Here is a 22,527-nt window from a genome sequence, read left to right on the forward strand (position 1 = left end):
TTTCCTCAGTAGCTTGTCTTCTTGTAGGTTTATAAATCTGTTCGCAAGCTTGCTGCTTGATCCTCCCTGGCGGTCCCTCGGGTCTAAATTGGGGGAGCTTGGCCCCAGAGAGGGCACCCCCCCAACCTAAGACCTCTTTCAACCCTCTTGGAGGGTTTGTCTTAAAGCAGGAGCTCCAGGCTCTGTTTCCACAGGTCGAATCCCCACCACAGTGGTATCCTCCGTGGATCTGGCCACGGAGCAACCCTGCCCTCCCAGCTCCCGTGGCTCCACCCGCCCACCTCGCCTCCCAGCCACTGAGGCCTCAGAACGCCTCGGTGGTCATGATACTGGAAACAAATTACCCAAACCTTGTTTGACTGTATTTCGTCCAGAGTGGATGTGAGTCGGAGCCAGAGAGGGGAGCTTAGTGTTCCGAAATGACTGAAATGTCTCCTCACACTTTGCAAATACGGGCTCCTGACGGCTCACATTTCTACCGAGCCCCACTAAGCCCGAGGGGCCGGTGTGCGGATGGCAAACCCAGCCTCAGCATGTGGCTTCCCCTGGCCACCTCCCAGGTCCCCCAAGTTGCTTCGCATCGAGTGTGCTTAAGGAGTCCCAAGCCCCTTGGGGGTGTAACTGCTGTCTTCCTACCACGGGCAGGCGGTCCAGGGCACTGGCCTGTCTTTCATCGTCTATACCGAGGCCATTAAAAACATGGAGGTGTCCCAGCTGTGGTCTGCGCTCTACTTCTTCATGCTGCTGATGCTGGGCATTGGGAGCATGCTGGGGAACACGGCGGCCATCCTCACGCCTCTGACCGACAACAAGGTCATCTCCAGCCACCTGCCCAAGGAGGCCATCTCCGGTGAGTGGGCCCATCCATGGGGGAGGTGGGGCTCGGGGACGGCCGGGCCTGGGGCGCAAGCAGATGAGCTGTGTGCTCGTCAAGGTGGCCACCTCCCGGCGGGCCTGCCGTGGTCTCCTCCTCGGGGCCATCTGGGACCTGGTGCACGTGATTCGCCCGTGCCTCTGGTTCTCCATCACGGGGAAGCCCAGTGGCCACCCCAGGCTTGGGGAAGGCCAAACCCACCAACATGGTGCTCAAAACTCTTCAGGCTAGGAGCGAATCTGCCTGGGTCTTTGTTTCAAACGAAGTATAACAATTATAACATGTACATTTCTTAAACACGATCTCAATGATTTTTACATGTTTCCACCCAAGTCACCACCACCGAAGTCAAGATGCGGAGCATTTCCAGCACCCCCGAGAGCCCCTCCCCACCCCTTCCCAGTCAGTATGCCCCCAACCCCAGAAGCCACCTCTCTCTGACTGCTACCACTTTAGGATTGTTTTTCCCACTCTTTAATTTCATATAAATGAAATCACACCGTTTGTGCTCTTTGTGTCTCTTGTCTTCACCAAACTCTGGGCGGTCCACCCCGTTGTTGCCAGCGGCCGTCGGTCTGTCCCTTTCCCGCCTGCGTGATAAAAGATTCCCTATAAGACCACGCACGCCGGGGGGCATTTGGGTTGCTAGGGAAGGAACCTGTATTTCTAACCACCCCTCTCCCTGCTTCATGCCACCATCCATCTGCTCCATCATCCTACCTGGCGGTGTCTGGGGGACCCAACGGCCCCGACCCCTGCCCCACGATGACGCCATCCCACCACATCTACAACGTCCCTTCTCCCAGCCCGAATCCCACCCAGCTCCCATCCCATCCCCTTAAAGTCCTGCCAGCCAGGTAGAGCTGCTCACCCTTTGTCAGCGCCCTCGAGCACTGAGCATTGCTCCTCGCCCCTGGTCTCTGTAGTTGCATGATGTGTGCTGTTAGCTCCCAGCCAGCACGTGGCCCCTTCTCCTGGTGTGTCCCCGCAAGATGGCACGGGGGCTTGGCGACATGGTGTGGCGGTGGGAGGGGCAGGCGGGAGCTTGAGAGTCAAATACTTTGTGGGGTCCCTGGAGGAGTCAGCCAGTGGAGACTGGGACAGGAACCTGGGCTCTGGAGGCAGAAGGGCCTCCGTCTGAACCCCGACTCCACCACTTCCATGCTGTGGGATGTTGGGAAAGTTCCTCTCTGAGCCTTGGGTTTCCCGTCTGTGAAAGGGGGCTCCCCAGGCTATTGGAGCCAAATGCATGACACATGCCAGGGGCATGTATAGTGGGAGCTGGGTGAACATTCCTGTCTTCCCCTCCCCTCCCTGCCCCCTCTTCTGGCCAGACGTGAGTCCTCCCTAGGAGGTCCTGAGATGGGTGCCCCGATTCACCTCCCATAAGCTCAGAGGCTGAGTTGTTGGGGTAAACAGCATCACCAGACCCACAGGCAGGGTGGGACCCCCCCCCACTTCCCCCAGACAGCAGTGCCCACAACTTTCTCTTTTCCACTGAGCTTGACGCCCCCTGCAGGACAGCTCCCTGAATTAACATCAGTGACTTGTGCAGACACACACTCCTTGGGACACCACTGTTGCCCCCTGAACACACACACCTGTGGCATACACAGGCAGAAAGGCCAGTCCGTGGCCGCGTCCCCTTGGGGTCTGTGGCTCCACTGGGGCACAGGAAACTGGCTGAATGGGTGGGCGTCTCAGGCAGGTGAGCGTGTGGTCTTGTGGCCCCAGGTCTGGTGTGCTTCGTCAACTGTGTCATCGGCCTGGTGTTCACCATGGAGGCCGGCAACTACTGGTTCGACATATTTAATGAATACGCTGCCACACTGTCCCTGCTGCTCATCGTCCTGGTGGAGACCATCGCCGTGTGTTACGTGTACGGGCTGCGGAGGTGAGGAGGCCCCGCCCCTGACACCTGCTGGGGGGACATGCCCACGAAAGCGACACCCCACAAAGAAAGCGGCCCCTTCGTACATGCACTTCACTTTTCTCTTCCAGCTTGGCGTCTGCTTTTCCCTTTGCCCAGCTAATTCTCTGCGTCGTTCCCAACTTCAACCAGCATCTCCTCTCTCCGCTTTCTATATTTTAACTTTTTATTGTGGGATGTTCGCCTGTTGACCCTGCAGCGGCTCACTGGGGCAGGGAACCGTGCCTCCAGGCACTAGACACTCTGATCATCGGTAAACATCAGTATTTTTCGAACATGCTGACCAAAGTCCAGTTGATACACCCTAGAAAATGTGGCAAATTCAAGATGTCAGGTTCTTGATCCCCGGGCATGATACAGCACTGGAATGTTTTAAATCTCCCCCAGATGATGCAGTGTGCTGCTGGGCTGAGACCAGGGGTCTAGAGCGGCTTCCAAACTTGAGCGTGAAGGGCCGGTTCCGACACTGACCGCTGGGCCTCACCCCAGGGCTCTGATTACATAGGTGCCGAGACTGGTCCAGGGACTCACGTTGCTAAGGAGTTGCCGGGGGAGTCCGGGGAGCTCAGTCTGAGAACCACTGGTCTAGAGAGCCTTGCTGCCCTGGGTGTGGTCCCAGAGTAGCAGCCTCAGCATCATCAGGGAGCTTGTTGAAAATGCGGGGGGATCTCGGGCCGCCCAGGCCCACTGACTCAGATCCTACCTTCTAACATGGGAGGGGCCCAAGGCACATTACACTTGTGGGAAGCACTGCTCAGAGGTGAGCCGATTACAAAGGTGTGTCCGTGCTGCCCCCCAGCCCCCAGTCTTTTCTGATCCTCCCACCTGGTTTGGAGGGTGGTGGGAGTGGAGAGGACCAGCCATGACTCTAGAAACCAGACCCGTTGAGCCACGTTTCCCACCGTGTCCCTGGAAGCTCTGGGGTCCCCTGTCACACCAAGGGACTTCCGTGATCACATAATTTCGGGACATCATAAGTTAAACAAAACCAACATTTCTTTCCTATAGGACTTCTTGGAGCCTTGAAGACCGTTGTGAATCTCAAAGAGGGGTATAATGTGTAGCATTTCCAAAACGTTTTCGGTCAAGAAAGACTTCTTTTGTATCCATCTCTCCCATTTGCTACCTATCGAAGACATTCGGGTTAGAGTGACTCATTCTCCCTGTTTCCTTGGGACCAAGGGGTTTCCCGGGATGGGGGACATGCGGTGCTAACCCTGGGGACGTCCTGGGTCAACGGGACAAGTCGGTCACCTAGGAAATGGCAGTCTAGAGGGAGAAACAGATCGGTCCCCTGCGACGGTAGGTGTTTCCCAGGAAAAGAGGTTGAGGAAAGAGGACCAGGGAGGTGCCAGGGCCCAGGGGAGGTGCTGGAGAAGGGACACAAGACCATGCAAAGGGGTGGTGCTAAGCGGTGAGGGCCGGAGGGAGGGAGAAACCCACGGTGTCCGGCAGAGTTTGTAATGTAAGGGGCAGGATCCGGGAATGGCCGGGAGAGGGCAGACCCTCTGCTGGCCCAGGGGACAGCGCCATCTAGTGACCGCCGAGCAACAGTGCCACGTCACCCTTTTCTTCGGCAGCCGGCTAGCTCTCCCCACTTTTCTCTATCCGGGAAAGTGGCACAGGAGCCTTCGTGGCCCGGAACCCGGGGTCCAGCCAGGTCAGCAGCAGCTGGAGGTCTGCAGGCTTCTGTGGGACAAGCCCCAGGCCCAAGTGTGGCAAGTGGCCGTGGCTGCAGCTGGTGACCATCTCGCCTCAACCCGCCCCGCCCCCCTCCCTGCCCACTTCTAGCGCCATGGAGAGCGGCCCGCTGGTTTGCTGCCCTGCTTTGTGGCGGCCTCAGCCCCTCTCCGCTCCCCACCCCGCACACCCTCTCCCCAGAAGGCATCAGAGAGGGACCCCGGAGACGTGATCGTCGGTGGTGCGCAGAACAGAATCTTCCTCAGCAAATGGATATGAAAGCCGGGCCCCCCTTGCCCCAACAGCATGGATAATCCACTTTCTCCCCATTTTCCAAATAGATTTGAAAGTGACCTCAAGGCCATGACTGGCCGCGCCCTGAACTGGTACTGGAAGGCCATGTGGGCCGGCGTGAGCCCGCTGCTCATCATCAGCCTCTTTGTCTTCTACCTGAGTGACTACATCCTCACGGGGACCCTGCAGTACCAAGCCTGGGACGCCTCCCAGGTACCCTCCGTCTCAGGGCCCCCGGGCTCGCTCTCAAGCCCCGGCTTTACGTTTGCTGAAACCAAAGACCCATTTCCCTGGTGTGGGCAGGTTATTTGTCACGACACGGAAACATCACCCAGGTACTGAAAAACACTCAGCCCAGGAGAGCAGAAGTGAGCTCTGGTTTTTCTACAGGTGCTCCAGGAAAGTGGGTAGGATTCCCTCCAGAACTTCCCAGGGGGCCTTTCTGGGAGGCCGGGAGAAGGTCCCCTGCACGGCGCTGGTTCCCAGCCCCGGCAGCACTCTCCTCCTCCTCCGCCGCCGCTGCCCCAGGCCCTCTGAGCTCTGTCCACTGGGCCTCCTCGGGGGAGGCCGAGCGAGCCTGGAGGGCCGGGCCCCTGAGCCCTGGAAGGGACACCGCAGGGGCCTGAGGGGACCCCGTTAGCAGCGGGGTGCCACATCCCGGCAGAGCCCGGCTCCGCGTGCGGCTGGAACAGAACAGGCTCGCTCAGGGCAGCAGGACAGTGTGTCAGAGTCTGAACAGCCAGCCCGGGCTGTCCCCTACACAGACGCGCTTTCATAGCGAACGTGACCGATGGCGGCCAAAGGCGCCCCCACCCCTGGTTCCGGCGGCTGGGCCTCTCCAGCCGTGGCCGGGGGACCGGGGAGTCTTCCCCAATCCATAGCAGCCTGATACTTTTGTAAGATGCAAGGACAGGGAACCACTTGAAAAGTGAAATGAGAAAAAGATCTATAGAATACAAGCTCCAATCACTTATTATATTCAACAGACACAAGATGAAGCTGTCGAATTGCTCCAACAGCTTCTAAATGTCACCCCGCCCCTCCCCACTTTCTGCACTGGTCAGGACAGAACAAAACAAGAGACGAGACGAGCAACCAAAAGTCTGTGGGCTGGTTTCCCACACCACACTCTAAGCAGCGTTTTGGTTTACAAACCATGCTTGGTTGACAGCAAACACCCGCTTCCCCCGGATGTAGCTGTTCCGTGGCTCCCTCCTGGAGAGGTGACCTTTATGGGCTTTTTGGCCTCATTTCTCATCAGCTTTAATGCGTGTGCATTCAGGGAAACATCCAGCAACTAAATCCAGAGGTTCATCAAGACTTCTGACTAGGGCTGTGCCGTTCAAGATGGTAGCCAACAGCCACATGGGGTGATTCACACTTAAATTCATTACAACTCAATCAAAATTAAAATTCAGTTCTTCACTCTCACTGGCCACATTTCAAGCGCTCAGTAGCGCCCTGTGTCTGTGGCTGCCATGTTGGACAACACCGATATGGAACATTTCTACCCTCACAGAAGGTTCTGTTGGACAGCACTGGGCTAAGGTTAGCCCCCTTCCATGTAGGGGCCCCGAACGGTCCCTCAAGTGGAAGGCCCTTGATTATTCTTGGGGTGACTCTACAGGGGTAGTGCCAAAATAGTGGCTGTATGCACGATGGGTGAGGTGTACGGAAGAGAAAGAAGGCAAGGGGGACCAGTCTGCCCAGCACACTTGCTAGTGAGCGGCAGAGCCACGGGGCCCCAGACAACCCCACTGCACACAGCCTCTCTGCCAAGCCAAGCTCAGCCTGCAGCAGCCCCTCCTGCTGACCCTCAGTTTCTCCTTTCAGGGTCAGCTTGTGACCAAGGATTACCCCCCATACGCCCTGGCCGTCATCGGGCTGCTGGTGGCCTCCTCCATCATGTGCATCCCCCTGGTGGCCCTGGGGACTTTCATCATGCGCTGCCTCAAGAGGGGGGACACGCCCCCCGTGGCCTGAGGACTGGGCTTCTCAGAGACCGTGGTCAGCTGCTCCCTGCCCTGCAGCTACGATTTACAGGTGGCATCTCCTTTAGCTGCTTGTAAAAATATTTGCTCCAGAAGTACTCAGCCCGTCGTCTTCCTGAGTCCATCAAGAAGAATTGTGGAGGAAGAAGGCTCCCTCGGGAGGACCCACACCCACCCCCCGCCGAGTGGCCCCTGCTCCCCTCTGCGTCCCCCCAAGGTCACACGGTGCTGCCTCCTTGTCACCAGAGACACGGGCTTTTCAAGGCCAGTCTTGAAGACAATTGCTTTCTTGACTCTAGGCAAGTCCTAGGATTAAGACACACTGTGAGCTGAAATTTGACTATAATTTTTATGGAATAAAATTTAAGTGGTCTTTTCCTTCTGAAGAAATCCCAAAATATCAGAGGGCAATTGTTTTTTTAGATCGGTTGGAAAGGAGGTTTTTTCAAGTGCCTGAGATGACAGATCTGAATGTCACTGGTGTGAAATCAAGTCTTTTTTTTTTTTTGAGTCATAGTGAATATGCAACTGCTGTGTTCTTCACTAACATGACTGGCCACGCAGAAGGGAGGCCTTTGTTGGGGTCCACGAAGGGGGTCACTTCTGTGATCTGAGATCTCTCACAGTGGGTCCAGGCCCGGTCCCCCCAATTACAGCACGCAACTCCAAACCACCTGAGCAGTCCGTGCAGACAGCCCCTACCCCGGGGTGTTGGAAAAGATGCCAGAGCCACGTCCAGGGTGAAAGTAAATCCAACTTTCCCATAGAAGGTGTCCTATTTGGACATGGTGGCCAACTCATTAGAGCAAAGACCATGAACATCACTTACAATCGATTTTAAATTATTTGTACATAAGTTTTCTAGAGTGTATATAACTCAAACAGAGCCTCTTGTAACTGAAGACACCGTATTTATGATACAGCGTCAGTGCACCGTGCCCACGTCTCCTGTCTTTTTTTAACCACAATAAGTAGGTCAAGGTCATCCCCAAGCGGATCCGGCCCCTTCCTGCCCTAACATTCCGTGCTTCCTCGACATACAGGATTCAGGGAAGTTTCTTTGGGTAGATTTGTACAAACATCTTCGAAGACACTCATGTGGGACATCAGTTGGAGGGTTGTTTTTTTTTTTCCTCTACTTCGTTTTCATGATCTAAGTGTCCTATATAACAAAAATAGGCGTTAGGAAGGACTTCTGCCTTTTTTTATAGCCATCTTATCAAGATTTTGCAGCTCCACCTCACGGCCAGTTATAAAAAGGTTGCTTGCCTTTAAAATGTGTGCACCAGCATTTACTAACCACAAATACCCAGTCCTCTGATTTCTCATCAGAGGGTTTAGTGTCGACAAACCTTACCCACCAGGGCTTGAGGAGTTGGGCACACTCAATGTCAAATACACGGCTCCTGAATCCCTACAGAGAGGACCCCCTGCCCTGAGCCCACAGGCATGGTCACGGTCTTAACAACCCTGGCCGCCCCTCCTGGGGTCCGGCATCAGCAGGGTTATCAGCCCCAAATGCCAAGCATCCTCAGGACCGTGGAGGCCAACACTGCCCTAACTCGTTCCTGTATTCAGTTACTGTGTGTCACTGCTTCTACCCCCTGGCCGCCCATCCGAACCACCTGTGAGCGAGCCTTGACATATCCCCGTGCCCACCCAGGCCCCGCCCGGAGCCAGCCAAACCCGAGGGCCAGGGCCCCACAACATGTCGTGCATTTAGGAATATTTACATCAAAAATGACCTTGAAACGTTTGAAAGCATTTTTGAGCCCTTCAATTGTATGGAAAAGCCACTTCTGCAGAATAAATTTTGCGCCCCAAAGTCGGACAGGTGAAGTCACGCTGTCCTAGAATAATGTGCTCGAGATGAAAAGGCCTCAGGTTTTGATTCAGTTTTATTCTGGTTTCTGTGAACTTCATGAAGAGCAGAATAGTTCTCAAGCATCCTCTTGAACCCGTAGTTAAGTCCCGTCTCAAAAAATCCTTGGTTGGCCGTTTTCTAGGTACTGCACGAACGTGGTCATCTGGTGTTCGTCCACCCTCCTCCCAGAGGGCTGGAGGGAGAAAAGGGACGCTCCGTCCCCGTCCACGTAAGAGTCACCAGGATGCCACGGCCAGATCGCGGGCTCCAGGGAGCTTTCTATTAATGCTGGAGACATAATGGCCCTTGGCTTTGCTCTACGCAATCAGGGAGGGAAACAGCTGGGTTTTTAGCAATTGTCCTCATAAATAAAACCCTACACTGGCTGTGGTTTTAAGAGCTCTCTCTTCACACAAGATTTCCCTTCATTATGTAAACAGAGGAGCTGATTCGCAAAACATGGCAAATAAAGGAGGATCCACCCAACGTCTTGTTTCTGTCACCTTCCCCATGTCTCCCGCACAGAGCCAGCGAAGCCACACTGATGCGGTGTACAAAGACCCTCACGTGACGGTTAGATTCCCTAAGAAAAGTCAGAAAAATTATGTCTCCCTTGCTGGGTGTGAAACAGGGTGTGAGCTCAGAATCTTCTCAACCCCGCTGAGAGGTGTCCTGGGCAGCCTGCCCGTTTCAGGGTCTCTCTCTGGCCACGAGAAACCGCAGGAGGCGTGAGTGTGCCCTTACAACCGTCCTGGGAGCAGAGGGGGCGTGTGCAAACTATTGTGTTCGACCTCTGCCCGAATTCCGTAGAAAGATTAATCTGTGGCTGTTCTACTTGACAGGAAAGCTGGGGCAGAGAATTAACCACCACCCCCCATCAGTTTCTACTCGACATTAGTCAGGGGAAGAAAAATAAGTAACAGATTTAAACATCCACTTGTAAGGCCAAAATGTTACTGACAAATAGGAAATTCTTAACCAGGATGTCTTGACCAGTATCTGACATAGGCACCACCTCTTCCTGACTGTGGCCCACCTGCATAGTATCAGCCTTCAATGAGAGCACCAACTGGTGCATTACAAACCAGTCCCAGGGTAGGTGCTAGGGACGGTGCTGAACAGAACGGACACGGTCCCTGGCCTTCATGGCACTTACATTCTGGGAGGGAAGAGTGACGATCATGGGTAACAAATGAGTACAGGCTGCGATCGTTTCTAAGAAGGCAAGAAATGGGTCAAGGGAGGGTGTGAGAGGGATACTGCTTCAGTCAGGTGGTTGAGGAGGAGCTTTGAGGACGGAATGTCTGTCTAGGCAGAGGCAACAGCACGTGCAAAGGCCCTGAGGTGAGAAAGAGCAGAAAGGAGGCCAGTGGTTGGAATGGGGGGAATGATCGGAGGTGGGCTTGGAAGAGTGGGCAGGGTCAGGTCAGTAAGGCCTTGTGGGCCAGGCAAGGGGCTTAGATTTTCTTCAAAGAGCAACAGAATCCCACTGAGGGTTTGACATGGGGGCCCTGCCCTGCATGATCTGTGGGAGAAGATTTATGTAACACATATAACCAACAAACAACTCTCTAGAATACAAAGAAGTTTACAACAAATCAAGAAGGACAGACAGTCTAACAGAAACCGGCAAAAGACCTCAACAAGGCACAGAACGGGAACACCGATGACCAAAAAAGGAACGGTGAAAAGATGCTCAGGCTCATCAGGGATTGGAGAAATGCCAGAATGAGATACCACTTTATACCTACCGATGAAAAAATTAGGAAGTCTGGCATACCGAGCGTTGGTAGTCACGTGGAGCCACTGGGCATATAAATGGCACAAGCCATTCAGAACATGATTTCATGTTATCCTTGTATATTTCTGGCTCCTCGTCCTCCTACCGGGCAGAGAACAGGGAGAAACACACTCCCACGTGAGCCAGGAGGCGTGGGGAAGGCACGCAGCCGTATGGAGTGCAAGAGCTACCAACCAGAAACCACCGAAATGTCCATCAGCCTCAGAGCGGAGCGCATGAAAAGGGAAGTGTGATCTATAAGTCCGGATGAACACGGAGACTGTCGTAAATTCATTCACTATAAACAGACTGGCAGGAAGGGACGGCAGCTGGGACCACCACCACGGATGAGAACCACCAGGCTGAGTGTGCACACAGTGACACACCTGTCTAGGGATACACGGATGTACTCGACCTAGTAAGGCGTGCGGGGAAATGTGAAGCAAGATGAGCAAGCAAGGCCTGTGCTAACCCCTCTGGGAGGACGCAGGGGTGGCCCTGGGAAGAACACGGGCCCCCGCAGGGGCAGGGCCTGATCGCCCCCATTCTGTTACGGGCCCCTAAAGCACAGGACGGAGGGAAGCGGCGAAGCTTTAGACTGAGCCGCGGTACTGAGCTTCTACGGCAAGGCGCCTTCTTCCCTAGCGCTCCTTCCCCGGAGGGCAGGGAGCCCAGAGCTAGCCAACAGTGGGGAGGTCCTTGCACACTGCAGTGTCTGTCTCCTCCTCCAGCCTCCCCACCCCCTCCTGCTTCCACTTCCTCTCTCTCCCCGCTCCCCTGCCGCCCACCCCTCACCCAGGTGAGAGCAAGCGGCTGGTGACAGAGGGCCCCGGCCTCGGAGCCACCTGGCCGGTGCCAAGTGCAGCAGGGATGAGCGATGCCCACAAGGCCCTGCCCAGACTGCAGGGTTTTGTTGAGCAGAAATGGTTATCGCCGTTCTGCGCCACTGCGGGGCTAGTTTGCCATGCAGAGTTAGGTTACCAGAAGCCGTCGGTCCTGGCCTAAGCTGCACCGCCTGGCAGGAGGCCACCGGGCTCTCTGCGGCACCAGCCCGGAGTCTTGCTCCTCACTGGCTGCGGTGGCCGACTTCTAAGATGGCCCCAGGGATGCCCACCTCCTGGCGCTCATGCCCCCGTGTGGCCCCTCCCCTCCCCTTGCGTGAGCTGGATCCACTGACTGGTTTCGGACCCACAGAGAACGGCAGACATGATGGGGCGACACTTCCGAGATTAGGTCATGAGAAAGACTGGCATTTCGGTCTTGCTGGCTTCCATGAGCCAAGCGGCCGTGCTGGGGAGCCTCACGGGGCAACGGACATGGAATTCTAAAAACTTACCATAACATATCCTTATTGGGATACTTTCTTCTGACATCGGGACTCTTGGATGATAAAACCCCAAGAGCCTGGTTTGTTTAAGCCACTTCCCCCGCCACCCCCAGCGCACCTCCGATTCCAGTCCTGACACCACAGAACATCCTAGTCTGTCAGGACTGACGAACCTGCGTCACATACCTCTGGGGACCGGCCCCACCCCTCCCACCCCCACCCCCTGGTCCCAGAATCCTCAACGGGACAAAGCTTTGTCATTCTGGAGCTGCAAGTAAGAGCACAAACAGACGCCATGGGTAACACGCGGCCTAGTATCTCATTCGTACTGAAGTATATATAACCAGGTGATCAGAGCGTCATTAACCTTTCTTTTCGCCCCATGGAAGGAAGGAGCTAGAGGTTACCAGGCACAGAACACCGATTAGCGTATCGGAGGGAAGGACAGAAGGTCACAGGGGTGGGTGGTAGAGAATTCCTGAAAACCCCTTCGCAGGAAGCCGCTCATGTTCACCAGCCTGGGCAGGAAAGGAAGTTGCTAGAGCCCATGCAGAGAGCCGACCCCGGGGACGGGCCCGACACAGCCTGAGGCGGCTCTGCTCGGCTCACGAGGGGGACGGCAGGCTCCACATCCCAACTCCAAGGACTTTCACCTCACTCCCCTCCACGTGGCTGGAGGCCTCCCAGGTGCTTCCCCACCTTGTCACGGACACATTCCCTGGCCCGAGAGATTGCTTTCTAGTAAGCAACACTGTCCCTCTGCCAAGGTGAGACCTGTATCATAACGAAAAACTTAACTTGGGGGGATGGGTGGGATGCAGGGGACATCTTTTTATGGACGTCACACTTTACTAAATATTTCCCTGGTTTTATCTTTAACTAAAAAATAATTACACAGACGAACACAATTTCTCAAGTGATAACTGGAAAGTAGGATTTCAGAAGCTATGAATTTTCTTGCTTACTTACACTACTTTTCTATAAAGCCCCTGCCTGCACTGCTTTGTGTGAGTTCTAAAATTCTAAAATAAAGGGGCGCCTGGGTGGCTCAGCCGGTCTGCCTTCGGCTCAGGTCGTGACCCCGGGGTCCTGGGATCGAGCCCCGCATCGGGCTCCCTGCTCGGCGGGAGGCCTGCTTCTCCCTCTCCCACTCCCCCTGCTTGTGCTCTCAAATAAAATCTTTTTAAAAAATTATAAAATAAAAAAAGCATATCCCTTTCAAGACAAAGTATAGGAATGATACCAACGGTGGTTAGAAAAGAGTATGACATTTATTTTCACTTACGGATGTACAGTACATGAATTTAGAAATCACAGCACGGCGGGGCTCTGAACACGGACACTTTAGGTTCTAACAAGACAGCTTCAGGCCATCCGCTGCGGAACAGCTACACGAGAGGCTCTCACTTGGTCTTTGCTGTGGTTGTGGAAGTCAGGTCTTCACATGAAATGCCCGGGAGCACTTGAGTAATATATTACAGCAGACATGAACCACGTTTCAAACATTTCATCTTTGGAACAAATTATGCTTATTTACATGTTAAGAACAGGTAGTTCTAATTACTTACCCTACTGGGAGTTTTAATGACTGATTTTAAGCTACAGAGGGCTTCCAGCTATTCTCCTTTCGAGTTTCTAGAAGCAACGACTCTTAACTAATGTTTATAAAAAATAATGTTGAAAAAAAAAAGTCATGTTGAAATAAAGGCGCTTTGAGAGATATTTAAGGACCACTATTGAAAAAAACTGTACATATTTTCAAGCACAACACAAATATTGTAGCAGTATTTAATCAGTTTTAAAATAGTGGCAAGTATACTAACACTTTTCTAATATTTAAACTTCATAATTACAGTTTGAATATACAGTCCAACTTATAATTAGAACTATGCACAGCTTCTAAAGCATATTTTTCAGGCTTGCTTTTGCACATAAATTAACAATGAAGTTGGTCCTTGATTTGGAGAACTCTAACTACCGGGAAGCACTAAATTTCAGACACTTATTGATAGCTAATAAAAACCTTTACAGAGGGAGAAGGGTCGATGGTGCCATGCGTGGAGCCTCCCCAAGGCTCGCGCAGCTCGATGAATGAACCCCAAGGGAACACCACAGCTGGGGGGGGGGGAGCCGACCAGCTGAGGGTCTTTTCCACGCTGCGGCAAATCCTTAAAACAGAGGCAGCTTTGGACCTTTAGCATAAGACACAGACTTTACATTCTTTGATTTCATTTACACCTTTTAAAAAAGATAAATCCTATCTGAACTTCTTCTTTGCACTCCAGTTCAAGCTGAACTCAGAAGGCAGCCCAACGGAAACCCCAACAGAACGCCAGACCCGGCTCCCTTCTCCGGCTAACTACCTGACGTCTACGAGAGACTCACGCAGCATCAACACAGGTGCGTTAGCTTATCACTTAGCTCTTAAGAAAAGTCCAAAGATGTGTGGGGCAGTCGGCTTGCGAACAGCAACTGCTTCTACAGTGACAATAAGGAAACTGAGCTAGAAAAATAATTTTACCATTTTAAACAAGGAAAGAAGCTAGAGTTCTTAAATATATTACTTATTCTGCAAGAGTTGATTAAATCGACAAGGAATAGATTCCTTCTGTTCCAGGAGCTGGATTCAGGTGACCTTTTAATTACAGAAGAGCTTCCAATTATAAGGAGAGCCCCCCAGTAGGGAAGAGATGGTCAAGGCAGGAACACCGGGCCGACTGCAGGTCCTCCTCCCCCGACACGAAGCAGAGGGCAGGCTTCTGGAGAAAGGCTTTCGAAAGACCTCGGGCTGACGTGGAAAGCGGGTCAGTAAAGACTCCAGTTCTGCATAATGGAATCTTCCAAGCCAAGCCGCTTTCCACAGACACAAATTCAGTCCATCTTTTCTTTCTGGACCAATCTGGGAGCATCGACAAAATCTTTACCATTATAAAGAATAATGAAAAATGTTCCAATGCTTGCAACTCCCCAAAAGAACACATAGGCCAGTGTTTCTGTCCAAGTGTCACCTGTTGATATTAAAAAACAAAGAGTTGGAGCACCTGGGTGGCTCAGTCAGTTAAGCGTCTGCATTCGGCTCAGGCCATGATCCCAGGGTCCTGGGATCGAGCCCCGCATCGGGCTCCCTGCTCAGCGGGGAGTCTCTGCTTCTCCCTCTCCCTCTCCCCCCCCACCAGCTTGTGCTCTCTCTCACGCGATCTCTAATAAATAATCTTTAAAAATAAAAAAATAGAAAAAAAATTTAAAAAACCAAAGAGTTGATAAATAAAAATCATTTTATTGAGGGGCACCTGGGTGGCTTAGTCGGTTAAGCGTCTGCCTTCGGCTCAGGCCATGATCCCAGGGTCCTGGGATTGAGCCCCACGTCAGGCTCCCTGCTCAGTGGGGGGTCTGCTTCTCCCTCTCCCTCAGCCCTTTCCCACTGCTTAAGCTCTCTCTCTCAAATAAATAAAATTTAAAAAAAAGAGTTGATAAATAAAAATCATTTTTTTAAAGATTTTATTTATTTGAAAGAGAGAGAATGAGAGAGAGAGAACACGAGAGGGTAGAGGGTCAGAGGGAGAAGCGGGCTCCCTGCTCAGCAGCAAAATCATTTTATTGAGGGGCGCCTGGGTGACTCAGATGGTTGGGCATCTGCCTTTGGCTCGTGTCATGATCTCTGGGTCCTGGAATTGAATCCCACATCGGGCTCCCTGCTCAGTGGGGAACCTGCTTCTCCCTCTGTCTCTGTCCCTCCCCCCACTCATGCTCTCTCTCTCTGTCTCAAATGAATAAATGGGACCTTAAAAAAAAATCATTTTATTGATCCCAGATCCAGCTTTCAGCTGCTTAGCAACATTAAAGTCTAGTGTTTAAACATTAAAATTTAAAGTTTAATCTTGACAACATCAAAGTTTATCAGCACATCTACAGGAAAAATACAAGAACCTCTCAATTAACGTTTGAACAAGTGGTTCTTGAACTCTGGCTGGCATTAGAATCCTTTCCAGGGCTCGATAAGACATCAGCTGCTGGGCAACCCCGGAGATTCTGACTCGGCAGGTCCGGGTGGGACCCAAGAATCTGCATTTCTAACAAGTTCCCAGGTAACACTGACGCCACTGGCCCAGAGGCCACAGCATGAGAACCATCTGACTGTTCTATGTGACATCACACAAATAACTAACTTACTTTAAGATTAGGTACTTTCATATTAGAAGAAGCTATTAGTAACACATTCGCCACAATCAAAATGCCTACACAAAAAAAATAACTTTACAAAACATACATGCTTCAGAAAAGCTATGTATGAAAGCGTATAAAACAAAACTCAGGAACATATTTTAATGATCTACTTCACACAACTCTCCCGATCGGCATTTTTTTGCAACATCTAGAGTTCGTGAAGGTTAGCAGCAGCGGGAGAAGATCTACTTTGTTCTACTCCTCACGCAGCTGAACCGAGTGCTTCTGCCCTCCTGCAACAGGGCCCCCCACACGGAGGAGGGGACAGCGGGAGAACAGCAGGCTCCGCGCTCTTTCCTCGTCGGCTGTCGGGAGTTCACGCTGCCTCACCCCCCACTCTCTAAAACCCCAAAGTACAGGCTACAAATCCGACACTCCGCTATCCACACATCACAGCGCTCATCATCTCACGGCAACGAACTGACACGCGGTGCTGCCATCCGCGGCGTCAATCTCTTTGTACGCAAAAACACAGACAAATTCACGTGATCGCGAATGTTCACACCTTTGAGGTTTTAAAATTCTTCTCGGACAAAGAAGAAACGCAGTTCCTCACAAGCCCAACCGGGGACCATCCCCCAAAGGAACTGTCCCATTTGTTCAGGCCGAGCTCTCTGCCTTGACTTGCCTGCCTCTCCGGAGGTTCCACAGGGAAGCCAGGGAAACACAGAACAAAGTGATGAAACGAATTTCACAGGACATGGGGTCCCAGAAAATGGCACCCACTAGGCAGTGTTTTAAGGCAGTCAGAGAGTCGAGGGAGCGAAGAGCGCGGGCCCCGGAGGAATCGTGAGCGGCACGTGCTGGCTGGCCCGGTCCTCCTTCTTCCTGCCCCCAAACCGGACTGGCACCCGAGCTACGCCACACGGTTCCGCCTGTGCTCCAGAGCCCTCCGCCTGTTTTGTACTCTGAGCTAAGAATGGTTTTTACATTTTTCAAGAGTTGTAAAGACAAACAATGTGCAACAGAGATGCTATGCCATTTGGGAAGTCTAAACTAGTTATTATCTTGCTCTTTACAGAAAACGTCTGCTAACTCCTGCCCGAGAGTAACAGGATGGCTCCCTCCCCTACGTGGTGACTGTCTACAGTGCTGAACCCCAAGGGGAGTATGGGGATTACAGAGAGCAACAGGTACCTACAGAGTCTCCCCTCCAGAATGCGCGCGGGGGGTGGGGGCAAGGGTCCCTGGCTCAGCAAACTTGTAATGAGAGCTCACTATATCCCAGACACAGGAGACAAAACAACGGAGAAAGACACAGTCTCTGCCCTCAAAGAGTTTCCCATCCAGTGGGAAAGACAAACGAGTATGCAGATCATGGCTCACAAAGAGAAACGCACACTGGGGAAGCTGGGGACCCTGGAGCCGCACACCACCTCTGAAGAAGAGATCCCCAGGGGCTTATGCGGTCAGAGGACAAAGTGCTGTAAGAACAGGACACAAGGCTGTGGAGAGGAGAAGGGGGTAAGGTCTGTGTGGGAGAACAAAGGGTCACGGTGAGAGGGGCCCACGGGAAGGGGGCCCTGCCGATGGGCGGGGGGGCGCTCAGACCAGACAGTCCCGAGTGCACAATACGAGCCAACGCACAGCACCGAGGAGTACTGAACGAAGATGCGTTCATCCTAAACGCTTATCAACTTAGTATCACAGGAAAGGACTGAGAGAAAAACAGAAAACCAGTAAAGACCTTGTTAGCACAAGTTCTTATTAGGCAATTCTGCTCTCAATCTACTAAAAAAAAAAAAAAAAATTTTTTTTTTTTTTAGAGATGGGGAGAGAAAGAGAATCTTAAGCAGGCTCCATGCTCAGCACGGAGCCCGGTACAGGGCTTGATCTCCCGACCCTGGGATCATGACCTGAGCCGAAATCAAGAGTCAGATGCGTAACTTGTGCCACCCAGGCGCCCCTCAACCTACTAAAATTTAATGATAAGGAGTGTATTAATCTATTAATAATATTTGTCTAATAATAAGTGGTTGGTTAAATAAACTATATATCCATAAATGGATTTTAATGCAGCCATTAAAAATAAAGAACACAGGGAAATGCTTATATTGCTCAGTGAAAACATTACAAAAAATACATCTTTCACTTGTGAAAAAAATCACACACACAAAGATTAAAACATCAAAATGTTAAAAGTAGTTAGCTTATCTCTAGAAGACAGGATGGTAAATAATGTTTTCTTCTTTCTTGCCTAACTGTATTTTCTGTAATTCCTATGTGTTACTTGGGTGATAAGAAAAAAAAAAAAAAAGTGTAAATCTTAAGTAAAAAAACTAAACAATTATCAGTATATGTTCTTCCTCCGGTCACATCTAAGGACTAATCACATCCACTCACTTTGCTCACTAAATTTAACGGGGAAACATCAAGTGTCGAGCAGACTCACAATCTCAAGATGCTGGATAAGGAAGTGCCAGATTCTCAGAGATCAGTGTGAGTCTGTGAGAGAAGGGCAGACTTACCGGCCATCAGCAAACAGATAATGCACATCGAGAAGGCAACAACCATGATAATAGGCAACTGGAAAGAAAAATGGAGAGACAAGCCATCACTTAAGAACGCTACTCAATGGCTGTGAAGTCAGTTGCACTTGAAAAAGAATAAAACCCTTCCACAATCTAATATACAAAATATCTTTTCCCAGCAAAACATCATTATTTGGGGGGTTCAACCACAGCTGCCCCAGTTTTCAGACTGGTTAGGTCACAGCATCTGAGGAAGCACGGCTCTGGTCCAAACACGGGAGTGCTGGAGGGGGCTGCCCGCATGAGAGGCCGGGACCCCAGCCAGCAACATTCGGGAACACTCTGCCCACTGGATGAGACCCCAGAAAGGCTCCTGCAAAGTCTGGTGAGCAGAGGAGTCAAAAAGGAAAGAAGTGTCAAAAACTCACTCTGCCTTCCATGTTACAGGCTGGCCCCCAGCAACCCCTGATTGTGACAGGAGTCGAGTCTTCCAGAAACGAGAAACTTTCCACACTCCCTTTTGCTCACGCGTTCTCATATAAAACGACAGTGAAGTGTCACAAAAAACAAACGCCCCCCAGTTATTTTACTCCTTTCCCTCGTCTTCTCAGGGAAACGAAGTATTTACGGTCCATTCAGAACAATGTATAAAGTTTTAAATCAAGAGGAGTTGGCACCATCTATACCTCCACACATAATGCTTTTAAAAACGTGAAAAACAGGGGCGCCTGCATGGTGCAGTCGGTTAAGTGTCCAGCTCTTGATTTCGGCTCAGGTCATGATCTCAGGGTCGTGCTCAGCAGGGAGTCTGCTTGAGATTCTCTCTCCCTCTGCCCCTGCCCACGGCCGCTTGCACACTCTCTAAAATCAATCAATCAATCTTAAAAAAAAAAAAAAAAGCTTGAAAAACAGAAAGGTTTCTTACAGCCAGGAATTTCAAATCCCGTGGAACACTTAAAGGACTATGAGATTCTAATTCATCCACTGAGTAGTTTCCAAGAAACAAGTCTATGGAGTCCTAGAATAGAGGAAGGAAATTAGTAACTCCCCAATGCGGAGTGATGATGGGACCGCCCGAGGACCAAACATGAGCACCAAATACAAGCCCACCTGCCGAAAGCCGTCAGAAAAGTTGTTCCTGTAATACCGTATCAGGGAGTTCCAGCCATCCGCGAGCAGCCCCAGCTGAGTTCGCTTCCCGGTTCTGGTTAAAAGAGGTGAATTCCAAGTTACAGACCCGTATATTAAATTCTCCCACAGTTTTGTGGCCAATAAGTATGTGGTATGGAGATAAGTGAGTTACAAAGATTTTAAAGATCACCCCTGAAAGTATAAAGGAGACACCTCACAAAGGAATCCTCTAGCGGGTCCAAGAAATACGCATTCTTTTTCTAAAATATTACCTAAGTAGGCACAAAGAGAAAAACACTCAGGGCCAGCGGCAAAGGTAAGAAATGTGAAGAGAAACACCCAGACCAGGTTAAGCGGCCAGAACACGGCAGAGACTAGGAAGCGTAGTTTGCTCCCAGGGAGTCTCTACGGCAGAAAAAGACCCACATCTGTACCAATCCCCAACGCATTGACCGCTCACTAACCAGTGCGGTCCTGGAACGCGGCACAGGCATCACCTGGCTGCTACCCCGAGGTTCAGGGTCTCAGCCTCGCCCCGGACCGCAGTGACCCAGGTGCACCGCGAGGTCTGGGAGGGGCTGAGGGGCCGAGGCTACCTCCCACGTGGCACAACCACCCCGGGAGGCTAGGAACCCTCCAGCGCCCAGGCCTCCCCTCCCAGCAAGCCTGACTCGACTGCTATGACCCGAGGCGCCAGGGGCTGGGGTTCTGCTGCGGCCCAAAAGCTCCCGGGGCATCCGGATGGGACGGGAGACCTGAATATCTGCAGTGCTACTTGAAAAGCATGGCTTGCCTGGTAAAGTCCGTCTTCAAGGCGCCAGTGCCCGCGTACTGTTTGGCACAAGCATTTGCATTGTCAGCCCAGGCTGTGAAAACAAGGAAAAGTCAACAGACAGCGACTTACGTGACAACCAGAGTTCCTAAATCCAAAACAGTAATTTATTTCACCATTTGAGTAACTCTGCCTCTACTGAGGAAATTACCCACCATTTTTGTAAGTCTTCTCAAATTCATTTTGTTCTTCAAGCTTCTGTCCCACATGCAAAACTCCCAGTCTCTGGAACAAGAAGCACACCATATTCGAGTGTAACCGATTTCAGCACACGCGATTCAGGACCAAAAGCAGACAGTCCCACATGGTATCACACGGTTCCTGGCTGCAGGCGGGAGACGTGGTCCTTGCCTGCGGGGGGGGGGGGGGGCAGCTCACCACGCCTCCCCCTCTGAGGACTCCTCCCCCCGCACCCCAGCCCCGCAGGAGCAGAGGGGCAGAAGGGAGAGCAGCGGTGGGACCCAGCCATCACCTCCTCCTTCCCGGCTGCCCCCCAACCTCCCACTGCCTCCACGCTTTAGCCTCCCCACCACTCGCGTCCCCGGGCTTCCTTCAGCCCCAGCCCTACCCCTCCTGCGCTCTATGCTACACGCCTACCTCCCCACAAATTGCGCACACACCGCGCCCTTTGCACATCATCTCAGAGGACTCCTGGACATGCTGAATCCCCCTGTGGACTCCCCTCTGGGGGTCACTGGGCAAAGATTAGGAGCCCCTGCCTTGGACCTCATCTCGGACCCCAACCACCTCAGAGCCCCCACTGCCACTGAGCACCGCAGGTGACAGCGCACTCTCTCTACCCCAGAACAGCACTCCCACCTCAGACAGTGCAGGGGCTGCTCTCGGTGACCCTTAGCTGGGGGGGTGGGGGTGGGGGGCCACAAATGGAGGCCCCACCAGCTGGCACCGACACCCCAAGACTCTCTGAAGGTTGGTTAGATTTTATAACACTACATTCAGCACATGGAAGAGTTAAGTATAGATTACAGAACCTAGTTAAATAGGCTTTAGTTTATCGGGCTTGGAAACAACCATTGCTACTACTGTTTTGTTTTTTTTGCTAGTATTGTTTCTATTAAAAAATACACCTTGAAGTCAATCCATCAGATTGAGAAGGACACCGTACAATACAAACTAAAGCATGACGCTCAAACAGGGAAACCGCTCCTTTGGCCTGTGTTACTTAGGATTCAAGGGCAATTCGTTTTAAAGGAGGTGTTTTACTTCCATAATTCCTTCCTGGTATCATAAAATTATCATAAACAAAGTTGAATTGTCATAAACAAAGGTTACCATTTAAGCAAGAAACCATTTGGCATGCATTTTGTTTGCCCCTCATGATAAATGCCAATGTGATCTGGAAATCTGGGCTTTACGTTTTTAATTCTAAGTATAAACACAAGAAAATATTTATAGCTATTTTTCTCAATAGCCCAATCTTAGTGGTAGAGCAAAGCTGTGTCAGAAACTTCTTCCCTGAAAGGTTAGTTATCGCTTGCCAGTAATAAGAGAGATGCAAATGAAAACAACCTTGAGGTTCTACTCTTTACTAATAGGAAAAAAAGTTTTAAATAAAAACACCTCACGCTGGCAAGAGTTCAATGACATGGATTCACTTATCATGCTCGCTGGTGTTAATGGAAACTGCCATGACCCTCTTGGAAAGCGTATTCTCTTTAACGCAGTACATTCCACTTCTTGAAATTAACCCAAAGGGAAGAATTCAAGTTAATAACAACATAGGCAGATCTGGTCTCTACAGTGCAGTTTATAAGCCAACAATGTAGCAACTTAGTGCAACTCTTAAAACAACTATGGCTCTGTATAGTGCTAGAGGAAAAGACAAAATTAAAAACTATGTAAAGGGGTGTCTGGCTGGCTCAGTCGGTGGAACACGCAACTCCTGATCTCAGGGTTGTGAGTTCAAGTCCCGCGATGGGTGCAGAGATTACTTAAAAATAAAATCTTAAAAAACACCCAAACTGCATACACACACGCTGACCATAGGTATAGAGATGTGCACACCCACGGATGGAAAGACAAAAACACAAAAGCTGGGTTAGGGTGGGGAGCAATGTGAATGTTTTCTGTTATTTGCTTTTGTAATGCTTTTTGTTAAGGTTTTCAAG

The 22,527-nt window shown here is 51.4% G+C and overlaps 2 protein-coding genes across 7 annotated transcripts in view; one reads left to right on the forward strand and one right to left on the reverse strand.

Annotated features, from left to right (window-relative positions):
* SLC6A20 (solute carrier family 6 member 20) overlaps positions 1-6,761 on the forward strand; it is a 30,454-nt gene extending 23,693 nt beyond the window's left edge. For all 4 annotated transcript variants that reach the window (XM_028087236.1, XM_088022225.1, XM_028087238.1 and 1 more), the window contains 4 exons: positions 646-850; positions 2,609-2,768; positions 4,826-4,991; positions 6,612-6,761. In XM_028087236.1, the coding sequence (XP_027943037.1) occupies positions 646-850; positions 2,609-2,768; positions 4,826-4,991; positions 6,612-6,761 (681 nt within the window). The remainder of the gene's footprint in view (positions 1-645; positions 851-2,608; positions 2,769-4,825; positions 4,992-6,611) is intronic.
* Positions 6,762-12,992: 6,231 nt separating this feature from the next.
* Positions 12,993-22,527, reverse strand: part of SACM1L (SAC1 like phosphatidylinositide phosphatase) — a 56,671-nt gene continuing 47,136 nt past the window's right edge. For all 3 annotated transcript variants that reach the window (XM_088028758.1, XM_028087022.2, XM_028087021.2), the window contains 6 exons: positions 20,554-20,623; positions 20,360-20,432; positions 19,546-19,639; positions 19,361-19,453; positions 18,433-18,490; positions 12,993-14,748 (listed from right to left, as the gene is read on the reverse strand). In XM_088028758.1, coding sequence (XP_087884884.1) covers positions 14,612-14,748; positions 18,433-18,490; positions 19,361-19,453; positions 19,546-19,639; positions 20,360-20,432; positions 20,554-20,623 — 525 coding nt within the window. In that variant the 3' untranslated portion in view covers positions 12,993-14,611. The remainder of the gene's footprint in view (positions 14,749-18,432; positions 18,491-19,360; positions 19,454-19,545; positions 19,640-20,359; positions 20,433-20,553; positions 20,624-22,527) is intronic.

This window comes from Eumetopias jubatus, unplaced genomic scaffold (assembly GCF_037043125.1).
Source record: "Eumetopias jubatus isolate StellerSeaLion01/CBP00866 unplaced genomic scaffold, mEumJub1_p1.0 scaffold_1, whole genome shotgun sequence".
Lineage (NCBI taxonomy): Eukaryota > Metazoa > Chordata > Mammalia > Carnivora > Otariidae > Eumetopias > Eumetopias jubatus.